We start from the raw sequence: 22,948 nt of genomic DNA, 5'->3' as shown, positions 1-22,948 counted from the left end.
TTCATTATCACTCTTCCCTTGTGACATTGTGTTCCATGCGGGAAAGTGCACAGATCATCGCCAAATTGCTCCTGGATCATAAGGAGAAGTTGCTCATGCAGGATGTTTTGATAGAATTCTTTACTCATGGCAGTGTTTTTGGGTAGAATCATAAGAGAGCCCAATCAGAATGCTTCGCTGTTGGCACGACACAGGACTCATCGTGGAGTTCACTTTTTCTTCTCCCGACAACCGATTTTCCTGATTTTCCAAACAGTTAAAAGGGAGCTTCACTTTACACCATAAGCTGTTCAATCCTTGTACTTCCTGTAGAATTTAAGTCTGTCCTTGATTGTTATTTTTTTGGAGAGAAGTGGCTTCTTTGCTGCCCTTCTTGACTCCAAGTCTTCACCTCACTGTGCATGCAAATGCACTTACACAAAACTGCTACAAAGCAAGCTCTGTACTGGTGATGACATGATTCCATCAGGAGAAGACGGTCCTGGTGCTTTCTGGACACTCTGGGATGTCCTGAAGCCTTTGTTGCAGCCGAACCTCTCTTCTTGAAGTTCTTGTTGATCCAGTAAATGGTTCTTTCAGGTGCAATATTCTTTTTAGCAACCTCACTTGCATGTGAGGCCATTTTGATGGAAAGTGATGAAGGCTGCACATCTTTCCTTGGAGGTAACCATTGCTAACAAAAACACAATAATTTGTAGCACTTTTGTCCTTGTAGAGCGATCAGTCTGCTCTTACATTCCAATCAGTATGACAGTTAATCCCCCCAACTAGTACTCTTTTACATTTTCACATGTGCTGTTGTTGTGATTTTTAAAATTATTTTAGCTGGTCATTTTTTGCCAAAAAAGCAGTAAAATTTGTGAAAAGTTATTTTTTGGCCAGTTATGCTCTTTGCTGTTATTCAAAATACATGATCAAATGATACTATTTAATTTCAATTTCATCATACTGATCACTCTGCACAATAATCTGGAACAGATGTCTGTAACCTTGTTCCTGGAGGGCTACCATCTTGCAGATTTTAGCTCCACCCCCCCTCCCCAAAAAAACAGCTGAACCAGCTAATCAAAGTGTTCAAGGTTGCCTGATAATTGCAGTCAGATGTGTTTGAGCAGGGTTGCAATTGAAGTATGCAGGATGGTAGCCCTCTAGGAGCAGGGTTGAAGACACCTGATCTAGAAACAATGTGAATGAACACCACAACAGCTTAAGCAGCAAACTTTGCAAAACACAACATTTATGTCATGTAACTGTAGCAAAAACACTCTTAAATGTTGTATTATTTTCCCAAAACAGACTGCTATTGACATTCTGGGCTTCAGCGCTGAAGAGAAAATAGGCATCTATAAGCTGACAGGTGCTGTGATGCATCATGGCAACATGAAGTTCAAGCAGAAGCAGAGAGAGGAGCAGGCTGAACCTGATGGCACTGAGGGTGAGATTAACTTCATTCACAAAAATACTCTGTGTATACTAATTTATATATATATATACACAAACATTTATTTACTGACCATTATCTGAAAATCTCTTTTTGTTTAGTGGCTGATAAAATCGCCTATCTCTTGGGCCTGAACTCTGCAGACATGCTGAAAGCTCTGTGTTACCCCAGAGTAAAGGTTGGAAATGAGTTTGTGACCAAAGGCCAAACAGTACCACAGGTGATGATGAGTAACACAATTAATGTCTATTGAACAGACAAAACCTAAAATGATCTTAATTAAAATGTAAAACATAAAATTAATAAACTACGTACACTCTTTTACAGGTGAATAACTCAGTTAGCGCTCTGTGCAAGTCAATTTATGAGAAAATGTTCTTGTGGATGGTCATCCGTATCAATGAGATGTTGGACACAAAGCAGCCCAGACAGTTCTTCATTGGTGTGCTGGACATCGCTGGATTTGAGATCTTTGATGTGAGCATGGGTACTAATATGTTTCTAAGGATCTAAATGTAAAGATAAAAAATGACTTTCTTATGTTGAAATATCAGTTCAACAGCTTGGAGCAGCTTTGCATCAACTTCACCAACGAGAAACTGCAACAGTTTTTCAATCATCACATGTTTGTGCTGGAGCAAGAGGAGTACAAGAAAGAAGGCATTGAATGGGAGTTCATTGACTTTGGAATGGACTTAGCTGCCTGCATTGAGCTTATTGAGAAGGTAAAAATAAAGATGACAAAACAATGTTTATATTATGTACTTGTGATTAAGCTTGAGTATTTCTCCACCAGCCAATGGGCATCTTCTCCATCCTCGAAGAGGAGTGCATGTTCCCCAAAGCCACAGACACAAGCTTCAAAAACAAGCTGCACGATCAGCATCTCGGCAAATGTGCAGCTTTTCAGAAGCCCAAACCTGCCAAAGGCAAGGCAGAAGCTCACTTTTCTCTTGTGCACTATGCTGGCACTGTTGACTATAACATTTCTGGCTGGTTGGACAAGAACAAGGATCCACTGAATGACTCTGTTGTGCAACTCTATCAGAAGTCATCAGTCAAACTTCTGGCCTTCCTGTATGCCGCTCATGGAGGCGCTGAAGGTAAGATTTCCAGAATATATTACATTTGTGTATCTCAAAACTAGAACATATATTTTTCAGAATTGATAAACATATTTTGACAGATAAACAGATTTATTAAATGGTCAAGAAATGACAATAAAATATTAATTACATTAACTACAATATTTTTTACAATTAACTTGTGTTGGCTTGACACAAAACAGCTGAAAGTGGTGGAAAGAAGGGAGGCAAGAAGAAGGGTGGTTCCTTCCAGACAGTGTCTGCACTGTTTAGGGTATGAGGCAAATCTCTTTGTTATGTAGAAAGTAAAGTTCATTACAATAAAAAACCTAAACAGTAATGAAATAAACACATTTACAGGAGAACTTGGGCAAGCTGATGAGTAACCTGAGGAGCACTCACCCTCACTTTGTGCGTTGCTTGATTCCTAATGAGTCCAAGACTCCAGGTAAACAACTTTCCTAAAATTTAAAATGTATCTATTGTTTTAAAATATCTTTTCATCCTTAGTAATGTCTTTGTTCCAGGTCTGATGGAGAACCACCTGGTTATCCATCAGCTGAGGTGTAATGGTGTGCTGGAGGGTATCAGAATCTGCAGGAAAGGATTCCCCAGCAGAATCCTCTATGGTGACTTCAAACAGAGGTATTGTAAATGTCTCAACATATAAACATTGCACCATTTGAGCTTCATATGATATACCACCATCTTGTCATCTCTGCTGTGTTTTATGCCTGATTGTCCTCCAGATACAAAGTATTGAATGCTAGTGTCATCCCTGAGGGACAGTTCATTGACAACAAAAAAGCCTCAGAGAAACTCTTGGGTTCTATTGATGTCGACCACACTCAGTATAAATTTGGACACACCAAGGTAAGACAAAATTCCAAAGACTAATGTGAAATCTGCTTAAAGGAGAACTGCCTTTCACTTTTTAGCACTTACATTCTCCAAATATTGTTTAGGTGTTCTTTAAAGCTGGTCTGCTGGGTACTCTTGAAGAGATGAGAGATGAGAAACTAGCAACGCTGGTAACCATGACTCAGGCTCTTTGCCGTGGATACGTCATGAGGAAGGAGTTTGTTAAAATGATGGAAAGGAGGTAAAATGTAGTCACAAAACTGTTACTGTTGGAACACAAATGATTATGAAAGTATAAAAGAAATGAAAGTAACCAATGGTATTTTTACACAGAGAATCAATTTATTCCATTCAATACAACATCCGCTCATTTATGAATGTGAAACACTGGCCATGGATGAAGCTGTACTTCAAGATCAAACCTCTTCTGAAGAGTGCAGAAACAGAGAAAGAAATGGCAGCCATGAAGGAGAATTATGAGAAAATGAAAGAGGATCTAGCAAAGGCACTAGCGAAAAAGAAGGAGCTTGAGGAGAAAATGGTGTCTCTCCTGCAGGAGAAAAACGATCTTCAACTGCAAGTAGCATCTGTGAGTATTATAGTTGTTGAAGCCAAATAATCATGGATTTTAAAGGCACAGTTTTAAAAACTTTGTCTCCATCCCAATGAATAGGAAGCTGACAATCTCTCTGATGCTGAGGAGAGATGTGAAGGTCTTATCAAAAGCAAGATCCAGCTGGAGGCCAAACTCAAAGAGTCAACCGAAAGACTGGAGGATGAGGAGGAGATCAATGCTGAACTAACTGCTAAAAAGAGGAAACTGGAAGATGAATGCTCTGAACTGAAGAAAGATATCGATGACCTGGAGCTCACCTTGGCCAAAGTGGAAAAGGAAAAACATGCAACAGAAAATAAGGTTCACATTTTAATCACGTCTTTAACACTCGGTGCATGTGTTAATACTTGACAAGGAAATCACTGAACAATGTTTGCATGTAGGTGAAAAACCTGACTGAGGAGATGGCCTCTCAGGATGAGAGCATTGCCAAGTTGACCAAAGAGAAGAAAGCCCTCCAAGAAGCACACCAGCAAACCCTTGATGATCTTCAGGCAGAGGAAGACAAAGTCAACACTCTGACTAAAGCAAAGACAAAACTTGAGCAGCAAGTGGATGATGTAAGATGTTTGGCATTAGAATAAGGCTTATAATAAATTAGAAAATTATTTCATTGTTCTGTCGTTGTGTGTTAGATTTCATGCACTGTTTTTGTAATGTTAGCTGGAGGGTTCACTGGAGCAAGAGAAGAAGCTCCGTATGGACCTTGAGAGAGCCAAAAGAAAGCTTGAGGGTGATCTGAAACTGACCCAGGAATCTATAATGGACCTGGAAAATGACAAACAGCAATCAGACGAAAAGATCAAAAAGTGTGAAAGATTTCATCAATATTACAAACTGAAATTGTCATTGTATCAGTAATATTTTTGATTGCACATTTTACATAACATTTTATTTTAAAACAGAAAAGATTTTGAGATAAGTCAGCTTCTCAGCAAGATTGAAGATGAACAGTCTTTGGGGGCACAGCTTCAGAAGAAGATTAAAGAACTTCAGGTAAAGTATATTATATTATGGATTAGCTAACTAGGATAATTCACTTTACCACTATGATAAACTAAATGTGTATTTTCAAAATAGGCCCGCATTGAGGAGTTGGAGGAGGAAATTGAGGCCGAGCGAGCTGCTCGTGCTAAAGTAGAGAAGCAGAGAGCTGATCTCTCCAGGGAACTTGAAGAGATCAGCGAGAGGCTTGAGGAAGCTGGTGGTGCCACTGCTGCCCAGATTGAGATGAACAAGAAGCGTGAAGCAGAATTCCAGAAGTTGCGTCGTGATCTGGAAGAGTCCACCTTACAACATGAGGCCACAGCGGCCGCTCTCCGAAAGAAGCAGGCAGACAGCGTAGCTGAGCTCGGAGAACAGATCGACAACCTCCAGCGTGTCAAGCAAAAGCTGGAGAAGGAGAAGAGTGAATACAAGATGGAGATTGATGACTTATCCAGCAACATGGAGGCTGTGGCCAAATCAAAGGTAATCACAACCAGACGATCATTAAATAAAAATGTACAGTGAGACATCATGTGTAAAACATTATATTTTATATAACTGTGTACTGTTAGGGTAATTTAGAGAAAATGTGCCGCACCCTTGAAGACCAACTGAGTGAAATAAAGGCCAAGAATGATGAAAATGTTCGCCAGCTCAATGACACGAGTGCCCAAAGAGCAAGACTTGCCACTGAGAATGGTTAGTGCACAACCAATTTCTGTTCCAAATAAAACTGTTCAATAGAATTATTAATCTAAAGCAAATGAACAGGTGAACTGGCTCGCCAGCTGGAAGAGAAAGAAGCTCTTGTTTCTCAGCTGACAAGAGGAAAACAGGCCTTCACTCAGCAGATTGAAGAACTCAAGAGACACGTTGAGGAGGAAGTAAAGGTACATCACTACACATGGTGAAATGTATTTCTACTTCTAGTAATTCAAGGAGCCTTCAATTGTGTTAAATGTATGTTTAATTTTAGGCCAAGAATGCTCTGGCCCATGCAGTCCAGTCTGCCCGCCATGACTGTGATTTGCTCAGAGAGCAGTTTGAGGAGGAACAAGAGGCAAAAGCTGAACTTCAGCGTGGAATGTCTAAGGCCAACAGTGAGGTGGCTCAGTGGAGAACCAAATATGAGACTGATGCTATCCAGCGCACTGAGGAGCTTGAGGAAGCCAAGTATGTAATTTAAAAATAAAAAACAATTGAGGAAATTTTTAAGATATCACCATTTTACCCATTTCCTACAACGTTCCCAGGAAAAAATTGGCCCAGCGTCTGCAAGAAGCCGAAGAATCAATTGAGGCTGTGAACTCTAAGTGTGCTTCACTGGAAAAGACCAAGCAAAGATTGCAGGGTGAAGTAGAGGACCTCATGATCGATGTGGAGAGAGCAAATGCATTGGCCGCCAACCTGGACAAGAAGCAGAGAAACTTTGACAAGGTAAGAAAAACATGACTCATCTGCAAATCTAAACTGTGATCCATATCTTTAAATGACCCATGTAATTATCATTTTGCTTATTTCATTTTTAGGTCCTGGCAGAGTGGAAACAGAAGTATGAGGAAGGTCAGGCGGAGCTAGAAGGTGCTCAGAAAGAAGCTCGTTCACTCAGCACTGAGCTCTTCAAGATGAAGAACTCTTATGAAGAAACTCTTGATCACCTGGAGACTCTGAAGAGAGAGAACAAGAATTTACAACGTAAATGGCACTTTTTCAGAGTGGAAAACAGATTGGCATCAAACAGCAATTTTTACAACTGTGTTTTTTACCTTCAGAGGAGATTTCTGACCTTACTGAGCAGCTTGGAGAGACCGGAAAGAGCATTCATGAATTAGAGAAAGCCAAGAAGACAGTGGAGGCTGAGAAATCAGAGATCCAGACTGCACTGGAAGAAGCTGAGGTAAAGCTACTTACAAGAATCCATTACCCACACTGTCTAATAAAATTTGATTGAGCTCCCTTTAGTATGTTAATAAAACCCCACTATTGTTTATTAGGGCACTCTGGAACATGAAGAATCCAAGATTATTCGTGTCCAGCTGGAGCTGAGCCAGGTCAAGAGTGAAATTGACAGAAAGATTGCTGAGAAAGATGAGGAGATTGAGCAGATCAAGAGGAACAGCCAACGAGTGATTGATTCCATGCAAAGCACTTTGGACTCTGAGGTCAGGAGCAGAAACGATGCCCTGAGAGTCAAGAAGAAGATGGAGGGAGATCTCAATGAGATGGAGATTCAGCTGAGCCATGCCAACCGCCAGGCTGCTGAGGCCCAGAAACAGCTCAGGAACGTCCAAGGCCAACTGAAGGTACTATTCTTGAATGTCTAAAATAGAGTCAAAGCATGACAACAAAAAAATGACACCCTAAACCTGCCACAGGATGCCCAACTGCACCTTGATGAAGCCATCAGAGGACAGGAAGACATGAAGGAGCAGGCTGCCATGGTGGAGCGCAGAAATAACCTGATGCAAGCAGAGATTGAGGAGCTAAGAGCTGCACTGGAGCAAGCTGAGAGAGGCCGCAAAGTGGCTGAGCAGGAACTTGTAGATGCCAGTGAGCGTGTGGGACTGCTGCATTCTCAGGTATGAAAAATTATTAACAATAAACTTGAAAATGCCACTTTTATAATACCAGTACGTTTTTTTTGTAACATTCTGACTTATAACACTGATCTCTCACAGAATACAAGTCTTATTAACACCAAGAAGAAGCTTGAAGCTGATCTGGTCCAGGTTCAAGGTGAGGTGGATGATTCGGTCCAGGAGGCCAGAAATGCAGAGGACAAAGCCAAGAAGGCCATTACTGATGTAAGTGTTTCAAATATTTTGCATTTACACATTTCCATTGCATTGCATTGCACTAATTTGTAAGTGTAAAAAATTTGCATTTCCTATTTTCTGTAGTTTTAGAATTGTATTCTACCATTCAGGGAATGTGTCTGTATCTATAGGCTATGGATTAATACATTTTCACTATTTTAGGCAGCAATGATGGCTGAAGAGCTGAAGAAAGAACAGGACACAAGTGCTCACCTGGAGAGAATGAAGAAGAACCTAGAGGTTACTGTTAAAGACCTACAGCATCGTCTGGATGAGGCTGAAAATCTGGCCATGAAAGGTGGAAAGAAACAGCTCCAGAAACTGGAGGCCAGGGTAGGTTTGAATGCTTGGGAGCTCTTAACTTTAAACCAAGCCTGGTACTAGTCAGAAATGTTGGTTGAGCAGCCGTAACACTCAATGTACTCACTCAAACACTATATATAGCAGATTATATAAGCAGAACTGTTAATGTTGGCAAATGCAGAGCTAATTAAAGGCTATCTAAGACTTTTTCTGAAGATATTTTGCAGAGTACCAGCTGCCTCCGACTGAATTATAAAAGTTTTTAATGTAAACATTGTAAAGATATGATAATGTGGTAATGACGTTCGATATGCGTCAATTCACCTAAGCCAAGGTATGGCAGACTTGGTGACGTCATTCAATCTTACTACTTTGACAAGACAGTCCCATAGGCTATATTTTCATGAATTCCTGACCCCTATCATACATTCTGCTGCAGTAACCATGCTCAAATATCACAACAAAGCACAATGCTTTAAATGATCTATTGATAAGAAAATCATGGAAGCAGTTTGACATGTATGACAAATACGTGAAAGGTTATCTTGTTTGCCAATAGAAACAGCACCAGACGAACGCACAAGCCCTAAAATAATATGTGTATTGCGACAAGTCCAAAGATAAATCACACTGCCTTGTTTATTACAGGGCAAATGAAAAATTATAACGTAACATTATAAAACACCACGTTGTAGAAAATAGTAGTACTTTTCCTCTAAGTTAAATACTGCTGAAGAGACTTCTGAGCTTTGTGTAAGATAACCAGACATTGGTGGGCGGGCACTAATATAAAAAATGGATGCAATTTGTGTAAGTAGACACCACTTTTTATGATTGGCTGGACATTATTTGGGGGGGGGGCAGAGGGAAAATCTGTAGAGCCGGCCTTGCTCTAAACATGCCAGTGATTTCTTGCATTATAACTATAACCCTTTTTTGTGAAGGTACGTGAGCTGGAGGCTGAAGTCGAGTCTGAACAGAGACGTAGTGCTGAAGCTGTTAAAGGAGTGCGCAAATATGAGAGGAGAGTGAAGGAACTCACCTACCAGGTAAAACAACTCAGTGATTGTTGCTTTATTACCTAATATTTTTGTAAACATTGTTTAACTAAGAGAATTAAAACTATTTACATTGAAAGACTGAAGAAGACAAGAAGAATGTGAACAGACTGCAGGATCTGGTGGACAAGCTGCAGCTAAAAGTGAAGGCCTACAAGCGTCAAGCTGAGGAAGCTGTAAGTATAAAATCTCTTCATGTGATCTTTATTTTTTTAAATCTTCAGTGTCATAAAACATGAGGTCTGATGAAATGGGCATCTTATGTAACCATGACAGGAGGAGCAGGCCAACACTCACCTGTCCAGGTACAGGAAGGTGCAGCATGAGATGGAGGAGGCTCAGGAGCGCGCTGACATTGCCGAGTCCCAGGTTAACAAGCTGAGAGCCAAGAGCCGTGACATTGGGAAGGTAAGAAACTTCATAATTTCCTAAATAAAATTAAAATTAAAGTAATGAAAATGCAATTATAACTGAAATGTTATTGACCAAATCTTTTTGTATTCATTTAAAGAGTAAAGATGAAGAATAAAGACACCAGACCTACATACAATCATGTAATATGACTTGCTTCTGCTGTGTCTAAAAAAGTATCCATTAAAAATTTCTAAGTTCATGTTGTCTGCCATTCTTTTTATTCACACCACATCAAACTACTGTTTTTAAGTTTGCAACCAGTGCAAGATATACAGATGTATTACTGCAGAAGTCAAAAATCCATCAGGTCAGCAATTCTATTCTCTTTTCATCTATCTGTGCCATCATCTGTCAAAAAAATAAAAATAATGAAATGTATGTGTTCAGTCACAGTCATTTAGATGAGCCATATAAGACTGTAAGATGCAGTTTGGACCTTAATCATAAAACGAAATAATTTGTACTAATGCACATTTTCCAGTATTGCAATACAATATTAATAATTCAATAAAGTTTTTAGATTAAATTAAATGCCACAATTTATGATAAAATATCTTCCAGTGTGCTAAAAGATTGTTGCCGTATGTGTATTGTCCCCCGTTACAATGAATACAACCGACTAACTTAATTAATACCTCTGATGTAATTGTACCCAAGTAAAATTTTTCCTGTGAAAATCTTTTCCTCACGCCTTAAAAGAGCTTGAAGGTTACTCTACACCATTCCTTCATTTAGTATATGCAGCCCATAACTATGCAAATTAGCCACCACCTTCAGTCAATAACAACAGCTTAACCTGATCCACTTGGTCAACTGTAGTTAATGTGATCCCTGGTAAAGTTAATTAAATTAATTTTAGAGTGCAGAGCTTTTGCATTGTTTTATTAAAAAGATTTCAGCACCATATTAGCTGGTAGAGCATAATGAACGCTTTGACCCATCCCCATCTTACCTTACATTTAGTCATTTAGCAGACACTTTTGTCTAAAGCGACATACGCATTAGGTAAACAATAGAAGCAAATAGAACATCAATCCTAACACAGTACACATAGCCAAGGGATAGAAAAATAAAGATAAACAATAGAAAAAGATATTAAGCTCTGTATTAGTAAGCGAAGTACAGTATTGGCGGAAGAGATGAGTTTTAAGCCGATTCTTAAAGACGGCTACAGAATGAGGATATCTTGTCGCAACTTGCAGATCATTCCACAGATGTTGAAAAGAGCCAGAGGTATGCGATAGTGATTTTTTTCCTTTTAGGGATGGCACCACAAGCCATTGCCCGGTGGCTGAGCGCAAGAATCTAGAGGGTACTTAAGTCTGTATAAGCGAGTGAGTGTAAGTGGGCGGTGACCCAGTGGTTGTTTTAAAGGTCAGGAACAGTTTTGAATTTGATGCGAGCTGCTATAGGAAGCCAGTGTATCCTGACAGAGAGGAGTGAGGTGCGCCCTCTTTGGCTCATTGAAGACAACCCTTGCCGTTGCATTCTAGATCATCTTTGGGGGTTTGATAATGTAGACTGGGAGCCTGGACTAGGACTTGTGTAGCATGCTCGGATAGGAAAGGTCTAATTTACCTAATGACGAATCTACAAGAGCAGGTGGTGCTGGAAACATGCTCTGTGAAGCAAAGCTGATCATCAATTACCCCTCCCAGGTTTTTGCCTGTCCTGGAAGGCGTAATGGTTGAAGAAACCTAGTTGGATGGAAAGATTGTGATGAATTTATATGACAAGCAGTTCCATCTTTGCAAGGTTCAGCAGGATAACCCTTTATCTAGAGTAAGATGCAGGCAGAAACCGTGGGATTGTCAGGCTGGAATGAGAAGTAGAGTTGTGGAGTGTGTCATCTGCATAGCAGTGGTATACAAGCCATGTTGCCGACTCCTCTCACACAGTGTCCCGCCGTGCTGCGTTCCACATGTAGTTTAAGCGACATATACTGGTATGGGTGTATATTAAAAATTCATATCATAACAAAAGTAAAAAAACGGTATTTGGAATGAACCAGTAAACCACCAACCATTACTTTATTACATAATTTAACAGAGTTGCAAGTTGTCGCTGGGCAGTCATCAATTTGGTAGCATGGGGGTGGGTGGGCATCACACAAACTAAAACCAGATGTACTTGGGGAATCGAGGACGAGACAGAAAAACAGAAACAAGTTGCTATTAGTGTAGAGGCTGCTCATGTGTACTGTTAAAGGAATACAGTTATACATTAAAATGGATCTGTGCGTGCTCGGTTCTGGTCAAGCTAACTATTGTGGCATAAGTACGTTTGTACCGCACTTTGAGAACCACTGATGTATAAAAGGTGGTTTTAAAACTGCGATTTTAGTGAGAAAATACTCACAAAATGTTTTTACTAATGAAAACGCACATAGCACTTGACTTTTAAAAACACCAAACAGCCTTAAAAACAACAATAAAACTTTACTACAGGTGGAGTGGAAATCCATAAAAAGGCAAAGTAGTTCTTATTCAGTTTCATGTGCATCTTAATTGCATTTACTGTACATTACTCTGCAGACATTTATCATCCAAAGCAACTTACCCAAGAGAAGCATCATAAGCAGAATTTTTCTGAATTTGAAAGTTCAATTTATTTTAACATAAATTAATCATACATTATGAGGATAGGACAGTGTTGAGAAGAAGGACAAGTGAAGCATTAAGATGCAATTTTTTTCAAAAATACCATAGTTCTCAAAATATGTTTAAAACATATAGTCTCTCCTTAATATACCAAAGGACTAACAAAATAAATCCGTTAAAAGTTAGTGAGTGAGCCTGAACCCTAAACTAACCATAACTCCCTGGTTGTCTTGAACTTTAGCTTTCACGGTTGATGGCAAAGACTCACCGATACATCAATTAGCCCTGTAGCCCTCCACAAACAAAAGTGTGTCTTTAGTGTCAGTATAAGCTAAATATTTGGGCATATATAAGTACAAGACAGTAATAAAACGTTGTTGTGTTGTGTATTACAATGTTGTGTATTACAGGTGTATCATATTTACACTTCCCTGAGCATTATGTGTATCATAAGTGTATCGTCCTTACTATTACATAACAGTGTAATATCTCCACTCCTTAATGTTGTGTCCTTTTGTAATAGTACTTTTTCTTTTGTCTCCTATGGTCTATTATGTACCATGCACCTTATGCAGAAGCTCTGCAATTTCGTTGTATCTAGTGTACTTTGACAATAAACCATTATCTTCCTAAAAGCCTTAAATTAAAACCCTTAAAACTAACCCTTATAAACCCTTTCGTTTTTTTAAAAAGAGTAATCAGAAATATTATATCTGACCTGCAGTAATAATGTAGACACTTTAAATATGCTGCCCTTGCTTAATATTTTACCTTATGCAAATAAAAGCAGAGCTATATGACCATACAACAATGCATTTACTAGGCATCGGTTTCTCATTCACTTAGCATGCGTACGCACAAATTTGTAGGTAAAATATGCATATGAACGTTTTCATGAACAAATCATGATTCAACAAAATCTTTCGTATTAAAATTTCTTGTAAATTGTACGAAAAAATTTCAAGAACATCTTGTAGCACCTGTACGCAATAATAATCACCTTAGCTTACACTAAATAATAGCCTATAATTACAATGTAAATAATACTTTACAGCAGCATTATATATATTTTTTAACAAGAATGTTCAGATTTTAAAATGGATTCACTGATTTACAATCTCTGTGCATCACTTTTTCCAAATGTATTCCTTACCTAAATGATTCAGAATATAATCAGACTTTTGTAAATTTGGCATTTATTAGGTATTTAATCTGATAATAATTTGCAAAACTGTCCCTTAAAAATAGTTTAGACTCTGTTAACTATGGTACCAGTTATAAGATATAGTAAACACATCTTCATTTGACTTAATCTACATTACAAATAATCATAAGTAGCATAACATGAACTAAATAAGCATTTTTCCTAAGCATTAGGCTATTATTTAAAATATAGATTAAGAGAAAATCAGAATACTTGCAGTGAGACCCCGTCCGAAGTCATAATGGGTGCGATTAAAGTCTACACTATTGACTGGATTCGTGACCTAATTGCGCAACAGCAGCCCTTGCTGTGCTATATTTATGATTAATCCATATAAGAACAGGCTGTTAATAACTTTAGGAGTCATAACATCATTCCATAATTTGATTCCAATTTATGTGCAGTGAGCTAAGCCAATAAAAAATCTGCCAATGGTATTATTTTTCATTTGGATGGATGAACTATTTCAGTCCATATCTGGACATGCATCTGTTAGTAAGATTTTAATTTCATCTCCTGATGCCAAAAGATGCCTGCCAGGTTTTATTTTAAATTGACCAACAGCAAAATCTAAATAAATATCTGTTTAAAAATCTTTTTTTTTGCATGGTAAAAGCATGAATGTGCCTTTAACATGTAACATATAAGGAAACAGCATAAAGAAAATTCTGAGATTTTACTCTGTAGGGCAAATAACAGGATTCCTAAAATCTTAATACAAACATTGCATTTTGTTGAATGTAGGAAGTTTCCATACATCAGTCTGTTTTATGACACATGTTAGGACTGGTAAGTGATGAGTGTCCAAAAACATAAACAAAAAGACAGAAATGAAAGGACAGCAAACTGGTCATCTGGATGGAAGATACCAGTTACTGCTGCCCCGAAACAAAATACCAGTGGCAAAGGTTCTACTTTGTGCCAAGTTTCAATCATTTAAAGTTTATACACTAACCCTAACAACCCCTCCAAAATGAATTAATCAAGCAGAAAAGCGTTTAACATAAAGAAAACCTTGCTCCTTAACTTGTTTGAAAGAAAACTACAACCTAATAAAAACATGGGACAAAAAAATTCTTATGACATTTAAACTGACTTTCTGACATGCTTTTCTGTTTAACTTACAATGTCTCAACGTTTGGAAATTATGTACACTTTAAGTTTTTACAAAATATAAAGAATTAAGACTGTAAGTATAGTTATATTACTGGAATGCAGTGTTGAGCGACAAAGTCAGTAAATGAGAACATCACACTGTTTTCCACTGGGAGTGCAAGTTAAACAACATGACCATATGCAGCGGCACAGTTCTGCTGAGCACTTAGTTATGACACTATATAAATGCACTTCCTGACTCCTGAGGATTCACAGTGAGCCAGCAGAGGTAAGTGAGATATAGCCTTTAATTCATATCCTTTGTCTATGTGGAATTCCTATGTTGGAAAGCAATAAAATAATTTTTTCACCTGCTTATCTCTTTCAGAAATCTTACATTTACATTAGCTTTCTTTTCCTCTGGAGGCATAACAAGGTAAAACACTTACAACTTATTTTAGTTCATTTTAAAAATCTTTCTTCATCAGTTTAATGATGCTATAATAACACTAACATTAGGATTAAAGTTTGACTAAAGTTTTGATTACTTACCAAATAAAAATATAAAATATTAGGCATTAATAATGACTAAGAAGTTATATTTAAGTCAATTCAAGTCATATTTATTTTAAAGCACATTTAAAAGCAACAGTGTTGCTCCAAAGTGCTGTACATTTAAAACAGGGCAAACAACACAAGTTTAACAAGACAACAAATCTTAATAAAATGCTAAAGAATAAAAATGAAATTTGAGAGCAGACTTGCAAGTGAAGGAGCAAGCCTCACATTGATATGCAAACTATTCCAGAGCCTGGGAGCTGTGGCAGAGAAGGCACACCCACCTTTTGTTTTGTGAGACAAAGATTGTCAATGAGAGACAATTAAAAGAGACTGACTAGACGATCTCAGAGCCTGTTGTAGAGAGTAGGGTATACAAGAACAACAATTTTAAAATCGATCCTGAGCTTTGCTGGTAGCCATTGAAGGGATGCTAAAATAAGAGTGATATGATCCCTCTTTTAATTACCAGTGAAAAGCCTCGCTGTAGCATTTTGCACAATTTGTAGACTGGAGATATCGGCTTTAGGCAAGCTGCTATAAAGACACTTGCAATAGTCCAAGTGCAAAGTTATGAAGGCCTGGATTACACTTTCCAGATCTTTATAAGACAGGAACTGTTTTATCTTTGCAATCATTCTCAAATGGAAAATACTTCCCTTTACTACAGTGCTATTCTGTTTCTCCATGTTTAACAATGAATTAAATACAACCCCAAGATTTCTTACATCAGTTTCTACACAAGTGGAAAGAGGGCACAAACAAAAAATAGCCATGGGACTAGATTGACCTAAAATCAGAATTTATGTTGTCCTTTATTTATTTGCAAGAAATGATTAGCCATCCAACATTTTAATTCTTCAAAACAGTCAGAAAGCATGTCCCAGAATCACTATATTCGGTCTAGGCTGTAAGATAAAACTGTGTATTATCTGCCTAGCAGTGGAACAGTATCTTATATTTCTTAAACATGGCACCCAGGGTCAACATAAACAGTGACAAAAAAAAACTAAAAGTATTTGAAACAGAATGTTATTGTACATTTTATACCACAGTAATCTGCAACCATGGGAGACGGTGAGATGGAGTGTTTTGGCCCGGCGGCCGTTTTCCTCCGCAAACCAGAGAGAGAGAGGATCGAGGCTCAGAACACCCCATTTGATGCCAAAACAGCATTCTTTGTAACTGATCCAGATGAGATGTACCTGAAGGGTACTCTTGTTAGTAAAGAGGGTGGCAAAGCTACTGTCAAAACTGATTCTGGGAAGGTACGTTCAAAAAAATCTTAAGGAATTATTTCATGTTACTAATATCTTGAGTCAGTCCTGATAACTTCTGTTGTTTATTGTCAGACTACCACTGTCAAAGAAGATGAAATCTTCCCCAGGAATCCACCCAAGTTTGACAAAATTGAGGACATGGCCATGATGACCCACCTCAATGAGCCTGCTGTGCTGTTTAACCTCAAAGAGCGTTACGCAGCATGGATGATCTATGTAAGTCTAAAGACATCACTTTTAATACCTGCAATGAGGTCGATGCTAAAGTGTAACACAATCGACCATTGTCTCTGTTTCAGACCTACTCTGGTTTGTTCTGCGTCACTGTCAATCCATACAAATGGCTGCCAGTGTACGATACAGTTGTTGTGAACGGTTACAGAGGCAAAAAGAGGATTGAAGCTCCACCTCACATCTTCTCCATCTCTGACAACGCCTACCAGTTCATGCTCACCGGTATGTGGAGTCAGTTTTTCTTCTGATGAGCTTTTGTAAAATTATTGCCGTCTGACCACTAAAAATACCACATGGTTTTATTTCAGATCGTGAGAACCAGTCTGTTCTGATTACGTAAGTACATTTCTTTCTCTTCAAGTAAATTTCTTACAAATGTTATATGTAAAAACACATAGAGTTTTTGTGAATAAAAAATTGTGTGAACCTCCAGTGGAGAATCTGGTGCAGGAAAGACTGTAAACACAAAGCGTGTCATTCAGTATTTTGCAACCGTTGGTGCAATGTCTGGAGCAAAGAAGGCAGAACCTGTTCCTGGAAAAATGCAGGTTAGCAAAATCATATAATTACATATGGACTACAATATTGATTGATTTACCTCATTACTGATCTAATATTACCAATCTTATATGCAGGGCTCACTGGAGGATCAAATCATCGCAGCCAACCCCCTGCTGGAGGCTTATGGTAATGCCAAGACTATAAGGAACGACAACTCGTCTCGTTTTGTAAGTTGAAGTCAGATGGAATGCATTATCATTTCTGTTATAACTTCTAAGCTGACAGACATTCAGAGGTGTCTTAAATAATGTCTGTCTTTTTAGGGTAAATTCATCAGGATTCACTTTGGGCAAACTGGCAAACTGGCCTCAGCTGATATTGAAACTTGTGAGTCTCAGTGTTCTCGACCAAACCTACATGTTCTATTGTTGGACCAACATGTGCATTAGTGATTAAAAGCCATTGTTTTTCTGTAAAGATCTGCTGGAAAAGTCAAGAGTAACATTCCAGCTGTCTGCTGAGAGGAGCTACCACATCTTCTACCAGCTCATGACTGGACACAAACCAGAACTGATTGGTGAGAAATCTACAGTAGTGAACAACTGATAAAAGACAATGTCTACGAGCAGTGTTAATATAGTGCACATTAATTCTTTACAGAGGCCCTGCTCATCACCAAAAATCCGTATGACTATCCAATGATCAGCCAGGGTGAAATCACTGTCAAGAGTATCGATGATGTGGAAGAGTTCATTGCCACAGATGTACGTGAACAATGGCTTAGTATTCTTTGGTTTCTTATGATATATTTATGATTAGAAATTATTGAAAAATATACCACATAAGATAAAGATACAGTCTTAATGTAATAATGTTAGGTGTTCATTTTGCAACAGGCTCAAAGTTTTTTTTCCAATTAAGTTTTTTTCTATTATTTGAAATGCATCACATCACTCTGTACAATAATCTAGAAACAATATGAATGAACACCACATCACCTTAGGCAGCAAACTTTGCAACCCTAACCTAAAAGCACAAAATTTATGTCATTGCCATTATGTTTGGAATACAGCACAGTGATGTATAGTACTGTAGCAAAAAACCTCTATTGGCACTTAAATGTCGTGTTTACTTCTCAAAACAGACTGCTATTGACATTCTGGGCTTTACTGCTGAGGAGAAAATAGGCATCTACAAGCTGACCGGTGCTGTGATGCATCATGGCAACATGAAGTTCAAGCAAAAGCAGAGAGAGGAGCAGGCTGAACCTGATGGCACTGAGGGTGAGATTAACTTCATTCACAGAAATACTCTGTGTATACTATATATATCTCAGCATACAAACATTAACTTACTGACCATTATCCGGAAAACTCTCTTTGCTAGTGGCTGATAAAATCGCCTACCTCTTGGGCCTGAACTCTGCAGACATGCTGAAAGCTCTGTGTTACCCCAGAGTAAAGGTCGGAAATGAGTTTGTTACCAAAGGCCAAACAGTACCACAGGTAATGATGAGGAAAAAAATTAATGTCCATTGAACAAACAAAATCTTAAATCATCTTAATAAAAATGTGAAACATAAAATGCATGAACTACGTACACTCTTTCACAGGTGAATAATGCAGTCAGCGCTCTGTGCAAGTCAATTTATGAGAAAATGTTCTTGTGGATGGTCGTCCGTATCAATGAGATGTTGGACACAAAGCAGCCCAGACAATTCTTCATTGGTGTGCTGGACATTGCTGGATTTGAGATCTTCGATGTGAGCATGCATTACTAATATGTTTCTAAGGATCTAAATGTAAAGATAAAAAATGACTTTCTTATGTTGAAATGTCAGTTCAACAGCTTGGAGCAGCTCTGCATCAACTTCACCAACGAGAAATTGCAACAGTTTTTCAATCATCACATGTTTGTGCTGGAGCAAGAGGAGTACAAAAAAGAAGGCATTGAATGGGAGTTCATTGACTTTGGAATGGACTTAGCTGCCTGCATTGAGCTGATTGAGAAGGTAAAAATGAAGACTTGACAAAACGATGTTTATATTATGTACTTGTGCTAGACCTTAAATATTTCTCTACCAGCCAATGGGAATCTTCTCCATCCTTGAAGAGGAGTGCATGTTCCCCAAAGCTACAGACACAAGCTTCAAAAACAAGCTGCATGATCAGCACCTTGGCAAAACTCCAGCCTTCCAGAAGCCCAAACCTGCCAAAGGCAAGGCAGAAGCTCACTTCTCCCTGGTGCACTACGCCGGCACTGTTGACTATAACATTACTGGCTGGTTGGACAAGAACAAGGATCCACTGAATGACTCTGTTGTGCAACTCTATCAGAAGTCATCAGTCAAACTGCTGTCCTTCCTGTATGTCGCTCATGCAGGTGCTGAAGGTAAGAATTCCAGAATATATTACATTGGTGTATCTCAAAACTAGAACATATCTTTTCACAATTGATAAACATCTACAGCAACAGACATTTTGGCAGATAAACTGATTTATGAAATACAATATTAAATTAAATTAACATTTTGTTACAATTAACTTGTGTTGCCTTGACACAAAACAGCTGAAAGTGGTGGAAAGAAGGGAGGCAAGAAGAAGGGTGGTTCCTTCCAGACAGTGTCTGCACTGTTTAGGGTATGAAGCGAATCTCTTTGCTTCTTTGAATCTCTTAGAAAGTAAAGTTCATTACAATAACAAACAAACTAATCTCTAATGAAATAAACACATTTACAGGAGAACTTGGCTAAACTGATGACTAACCTGAGGAGCACTCACCCTCACTTTGTGCGTTGCTTGATTCCTAATGAGTCCAAGACTCCAGGTAAACAATTTTTCTGAAATGCAAAATGTATCCAATGTTTTAAAATATATTTTTATCCTTAGTAATGTCTTTGTTTCAGGTCTGATGGAGAACCACCTGGTTATCCATCAGCTGAGGTGTAATGGTGTGCTGGAGGGTATCAGAATCTGCAGGAAAGGATTCCCCAGCAGAATCCTCTATGGTGACTTTAAACAGAGGTATTGTAAATATCTCAACATTATAATTTTTTCACCAGTTGAGCACCATTTTGTCATCTTTGCTGTGTTTTAACAAAAACATAATTTATCCCTGATCTTCCTCCAGATACAAAGTATTAAATGCTAGTGTCATCCCTGAGGGACAGTTCATTGACAACAAAAAGGCCTCAGAGAAACTCTTGGGCTCTATTGATGTCGACCACACACAGTATAAATTTGGACACACCAAGGTAAGCCAAAATTCATAAGACTGAGTTGAAATCTGCATAAAGGAGAACTGCCTTTCACTTTATAGCACTTACATTTCCAAAAATTGTTTAGGTGTTCTTTAAAGCTGGTCTGCTGGGTACTCTTGAAGAGATGAGAGATGAGAAACTAGCAACACTGGTAACCATGACTCAGGCCCTTTGCCGTGGATACGTCATGAGGAAGGAGTTTGTCAAAATGATGGAAAGGAGGTACAATGTAGTCACAAAACTGTTTGGAACACAAATTAAATGCTTTGAAAAAATGATAATAACTGATGATATTTTTACACAGAGAATCAATTTATTCCATTCAATACAACATCCGCTCATTTATGAATGTGAAACACTGGCCATGGATGAAGCTGTACTTCAAGATTAAGCCACTTTTGAAGAGTGCAGAGACAGAGAAAGAAATGGCAGCCATGAAGGAGAATTATGAGAAAATGAAGGAGGATCTAGCAAAGGCACTAGCAAAAAAGAAGGAGCTTGAGGAGAAAATGGTGTCACTCCTCCAGGAGAAAAATGATCTTCAACTGCAAGTAGCATCCGTGAGTATTACAGTTGTTGAAGCCAAATAATCATGGACCTCAAAGGCATAGCTTTAAATATTTTAAGAAATTAACCTTGTTAACCCCATTCCAATGAATAGGAAGCTGACAATCTATCTGATGCTGAGGAGAGATGTGAAGGTCTTATCAAAAGCAAGATTCAGCTGGAGGCCAAACTCAAAGAGTCAACCGAGAGACTGGAGGATGAGGAGGAGATCAATGCTGAACTGACTGCTAAGAAGAGGAAACTAGAAGATGAATGCTCTGAACTGAAGAAAGATATTGATGACCTGGAGCTCACCTTGGCCAAAGTGGAAAAGGAGAAACATGCAACTGAAAATAAGGTTCATATTTTAATCAGTTTTTTTACACAAAGCTCATGTGTTTATACTTGACAAGGAAATCACTGAACAATGCTTGCATGTAGGTGAAAAACCTGACAGAGGAGATGGCCTCTCAGGATGAGAGCATTGCCAAGTTGACCAAAGAGAAGAAAGCCCTCCAAGAGGCACATCAGCAAACCCTGGATGACCTTCAGGCAGAGGAAGACAAAGTCAACACTCTGACTAAAGCTAAGACAAAACTTGAGCAGCAAGTGGATGATGTAAGATGTTTGACATGAGAATAAGGCTAATAATAAATGAGGAGATTATTTCATTGTTCTGTTGCTGTGTGTTAGATTTTCATGCACTCTTTTTTGTAACTTTAGCTTGAGGGTTCACTGGAGCAAGAGAAGAAGCTCCGTATGGACCTTGAGAGAGCAAAGAGAAAGCTTGAGGGTGATCTGAAACTGACCCAGGAATCTATAATGGACCTGGAAAATGACAAACAGCAATCAGACGAAAAAATCAAAAAGTATGATAGATTTCATCAATATTACAATCTGAAATTGTCATTGTATCAGTAATTTTTCGATTACACATTTTACAGAACATTTTATTTTAAAACAGGAAAGACTTTGAGATAAGTCAACTGCTAAGCAAGATTGAAGATGAACAGTCATTGGGGGCACAGCTTCAGAAAAAGATCAAAGAACTTCAGGTAATGTCTATTATATTATGAAGTACCTAGCTGAGATAATTCACATGACCAGTATGATAAACTAAATGTATAATTTAAAATTAGGCCCGTATTGAGGAGCTGGAAGAGGAAATTGAGGCAGAGCGAGCTGCTCGTGCTAAAGTAGAGAAGCAGAGAGCTGATCTATCCAGGGAACTTGAAGAAATCAGTGAGAGGCTTGAGGAAGCTGGTGGAGCCACTGCTGCCCAAATTGAGATGAACAAGAAGCGGGAAGCAGAATTCCAAAAGTTGCGTCGTGATCTGGAAGAGTCCACCTTACAACATGAAGCTACAGCGGCAGCTCTCCGTAAGAAGCAGGCAGACAGTGTGGCCGAGCTCGGAGAACAGATTGACAACCTCCAGCGTGTCAAGCAAAAGCTGGAGAAGGAGAAGAGTGAATACAAGATGGAGATTGATGACTTATCAAGCAACATGGAGGCAGTGGCCAAATCGAAGGTAATCATAACTAAAGGGACCATTAAATTAAAATGCACAGTGAGACATCATGTGTGTAAAACATTGTATTCTATATAACTTTGTGCTGTTAGGGTAACCTAGAGAAGATGTGTCGCACCCTTGAAGACCAACTGAGTGAAATCAAGGCCAAGAATGATGAAAATGTTCGCCAGCTCAATGACACGAGTGCTCAAAAAGCAAGACTTGCCACTGAGAATGGTTAGTGCACAACAAAATTTCTGTTCCAAATAAAACGGTTTAATAAAATCATTAATCTAAATCAAATTAACAGGTGAACTGGCTCGCCAGCTGGAGGAGAAAGAAGCTCTTGTATCTCAGCTGACCAGAGGAAAACAGGCCTTCACTCAGCAGATTGAAGAACTCAAGAGACACGTTGAGGAGGAAGTAAAGGTACATCACATACAAATGTTGAAATGTATTTCTACTCCTAGAAATTCAAGGAGCCATTAAATATGGTAATTATTTGTTTGACTTTAGGCCAAGAATGCTCTGGCCCATGCTGTCCAGTCTGCCCGCCATGATTGTGATTTGCTCAGAGAG

General features: G+C 38.6%; 2 protein-coding genes across 2 annotated transcripts in view; both read left to right on the top strand.

Annotated features, from left to right (window-relative positions):
• The window catches only part of LOC135720996 (uncharacterized), a 62,924-nt gene that overhangs the window by 20,057 nt on the left and 19,919 nt on the right, over positions 1-22,948 (top strand). The window contains 23 exon segments of the mRNA XM_065243089.2: positions 1,297-1,435; positions 1,543-1,661; positions 1,769-1,916; positions 1,919-2,166; positions 2,238-2,544; positions 2,730-2,800; positions 2,887-2,974; positions 3,054-3,171; positions 3,276-3,399; positions 3,492-3,628; positions 3,721-3,976; positions 4,061-4,303; positions 4,387-4,563; positions 4,667-4,812; positions 4,909-4,999; positions 5,084-5,473; positions 5,563-5,689; positions 5,762-5,880; positions 5,967-6,163; positions 6,244-6,427; positions 6,520-6,685; positions 6,763-6,887; positions 6,985-7,293. Of these exon segments, the coding sequence (XP_065099161.2) occupies positions 1,297-1,435; positions 1,543-1,661; positions 1,769-1,916; positions 1,919-2,166; positions 2,238-2,544; positions 2,730-2,800; positions 2,887-2,974; positions 3,054-3,171; positions 3,276-3,399; positions 3,492-3,628; positions 3,721-3,976; positions 4,061-4,303; positions 4,387-4,563; positions 4,667-4,812; positions 4,909-4,999; positions 5,084-5,473; positions 5,563-5,689; positions 5,762-5,880; positions 5,967-6,163; positions 6,244-6,427; positions 6,520-6,685; positions 6,763-6,887; positions 6,985-7,293 (4,029 nt within the window).
• On the top strand, positions 14,861-22,611 carry LOC135720999 (myosin heavy chain, fast skeletal muscle). Its single transcript, XM_065243091.2, has 27 exons — positions 14,861-14,916; positions 16,094-16,306; positions 16,391-16,534; positions 16,618-16,774; positions 16,861-16,888; positions 16,986-17,100; positions 17,188-17,280; positions 17,377-17,440; positions 17,532-17,630; positions 17,714-17,817; positions 18,198-18,336; positions 18,440-18,558; positions 18,666-18,815; positions 18,894-19,064; positions 19,138-19,444; positions 19,622-19,692; positions 19,792-19,879; positions 19,959-20,076; positions 20,183-20,306; positions 20,398-20,534; positions 20,617-20,872; positions 20,974-21,216; positions 21,300-21,476; positions 21,582-21,727; positions 21,823-21,913; positions 21,998-22,387; positions 22,480-22,611. The coding sequence occupies exons 2-27, from the start codon at positions 16,106-16,108 to the stop codon at positions 22,609-22,611; spliced, it is 3,864 nt and encodes a 1,287-aa protein (XP_065099163.2). The 5' UTR covers positions 14,861-14,916; positions 16,094-16,105.

Source organism: Paramisgurnus dabryanus, chromosome 24 (assembly GCF_030506205.2).
Source record: "Paramisgurnus dabryanus chromosome 24, PD_genome_1.1, whole genome shotgun sequence".
Lineage (NCBI taxonomy): Eukaryota > Metazoa > Chordata > Actinopteri > Cypriniformes > Cobitidae > Paramisgurnus > Paramisgurnus dabryanus.
Note: the sequence above shows the minus strand (reverse complement) of the source record. Positions and strands in the feature narration are given on the sequence as shown.

Excerpts from the sequence above, each read along its gene's own strand:
- LOC135720999 (XM_065243091.2), top strand. The coding sequence starts at position 16,106 with ATGGGAGACGGTGAGATGGAGTGTTTTGGCCCGGCGGCCGTTTTCCTC. Across the intron at positions 17,631-17,713 it reads ACACAAACCAGAACTGATTG|AGGCCCTGCTCATCACCAAA; the intron begins GTGAGAAATCTA and ends AATTCTTTACAG. Across the intron at positions 20,535-20,616 it reads GTCAAAATGATGGAAAGGAG|AGAATCAATTTATTCCATTC; the intron begins GTACAATGTAGT and ends ATTTTTACACAG.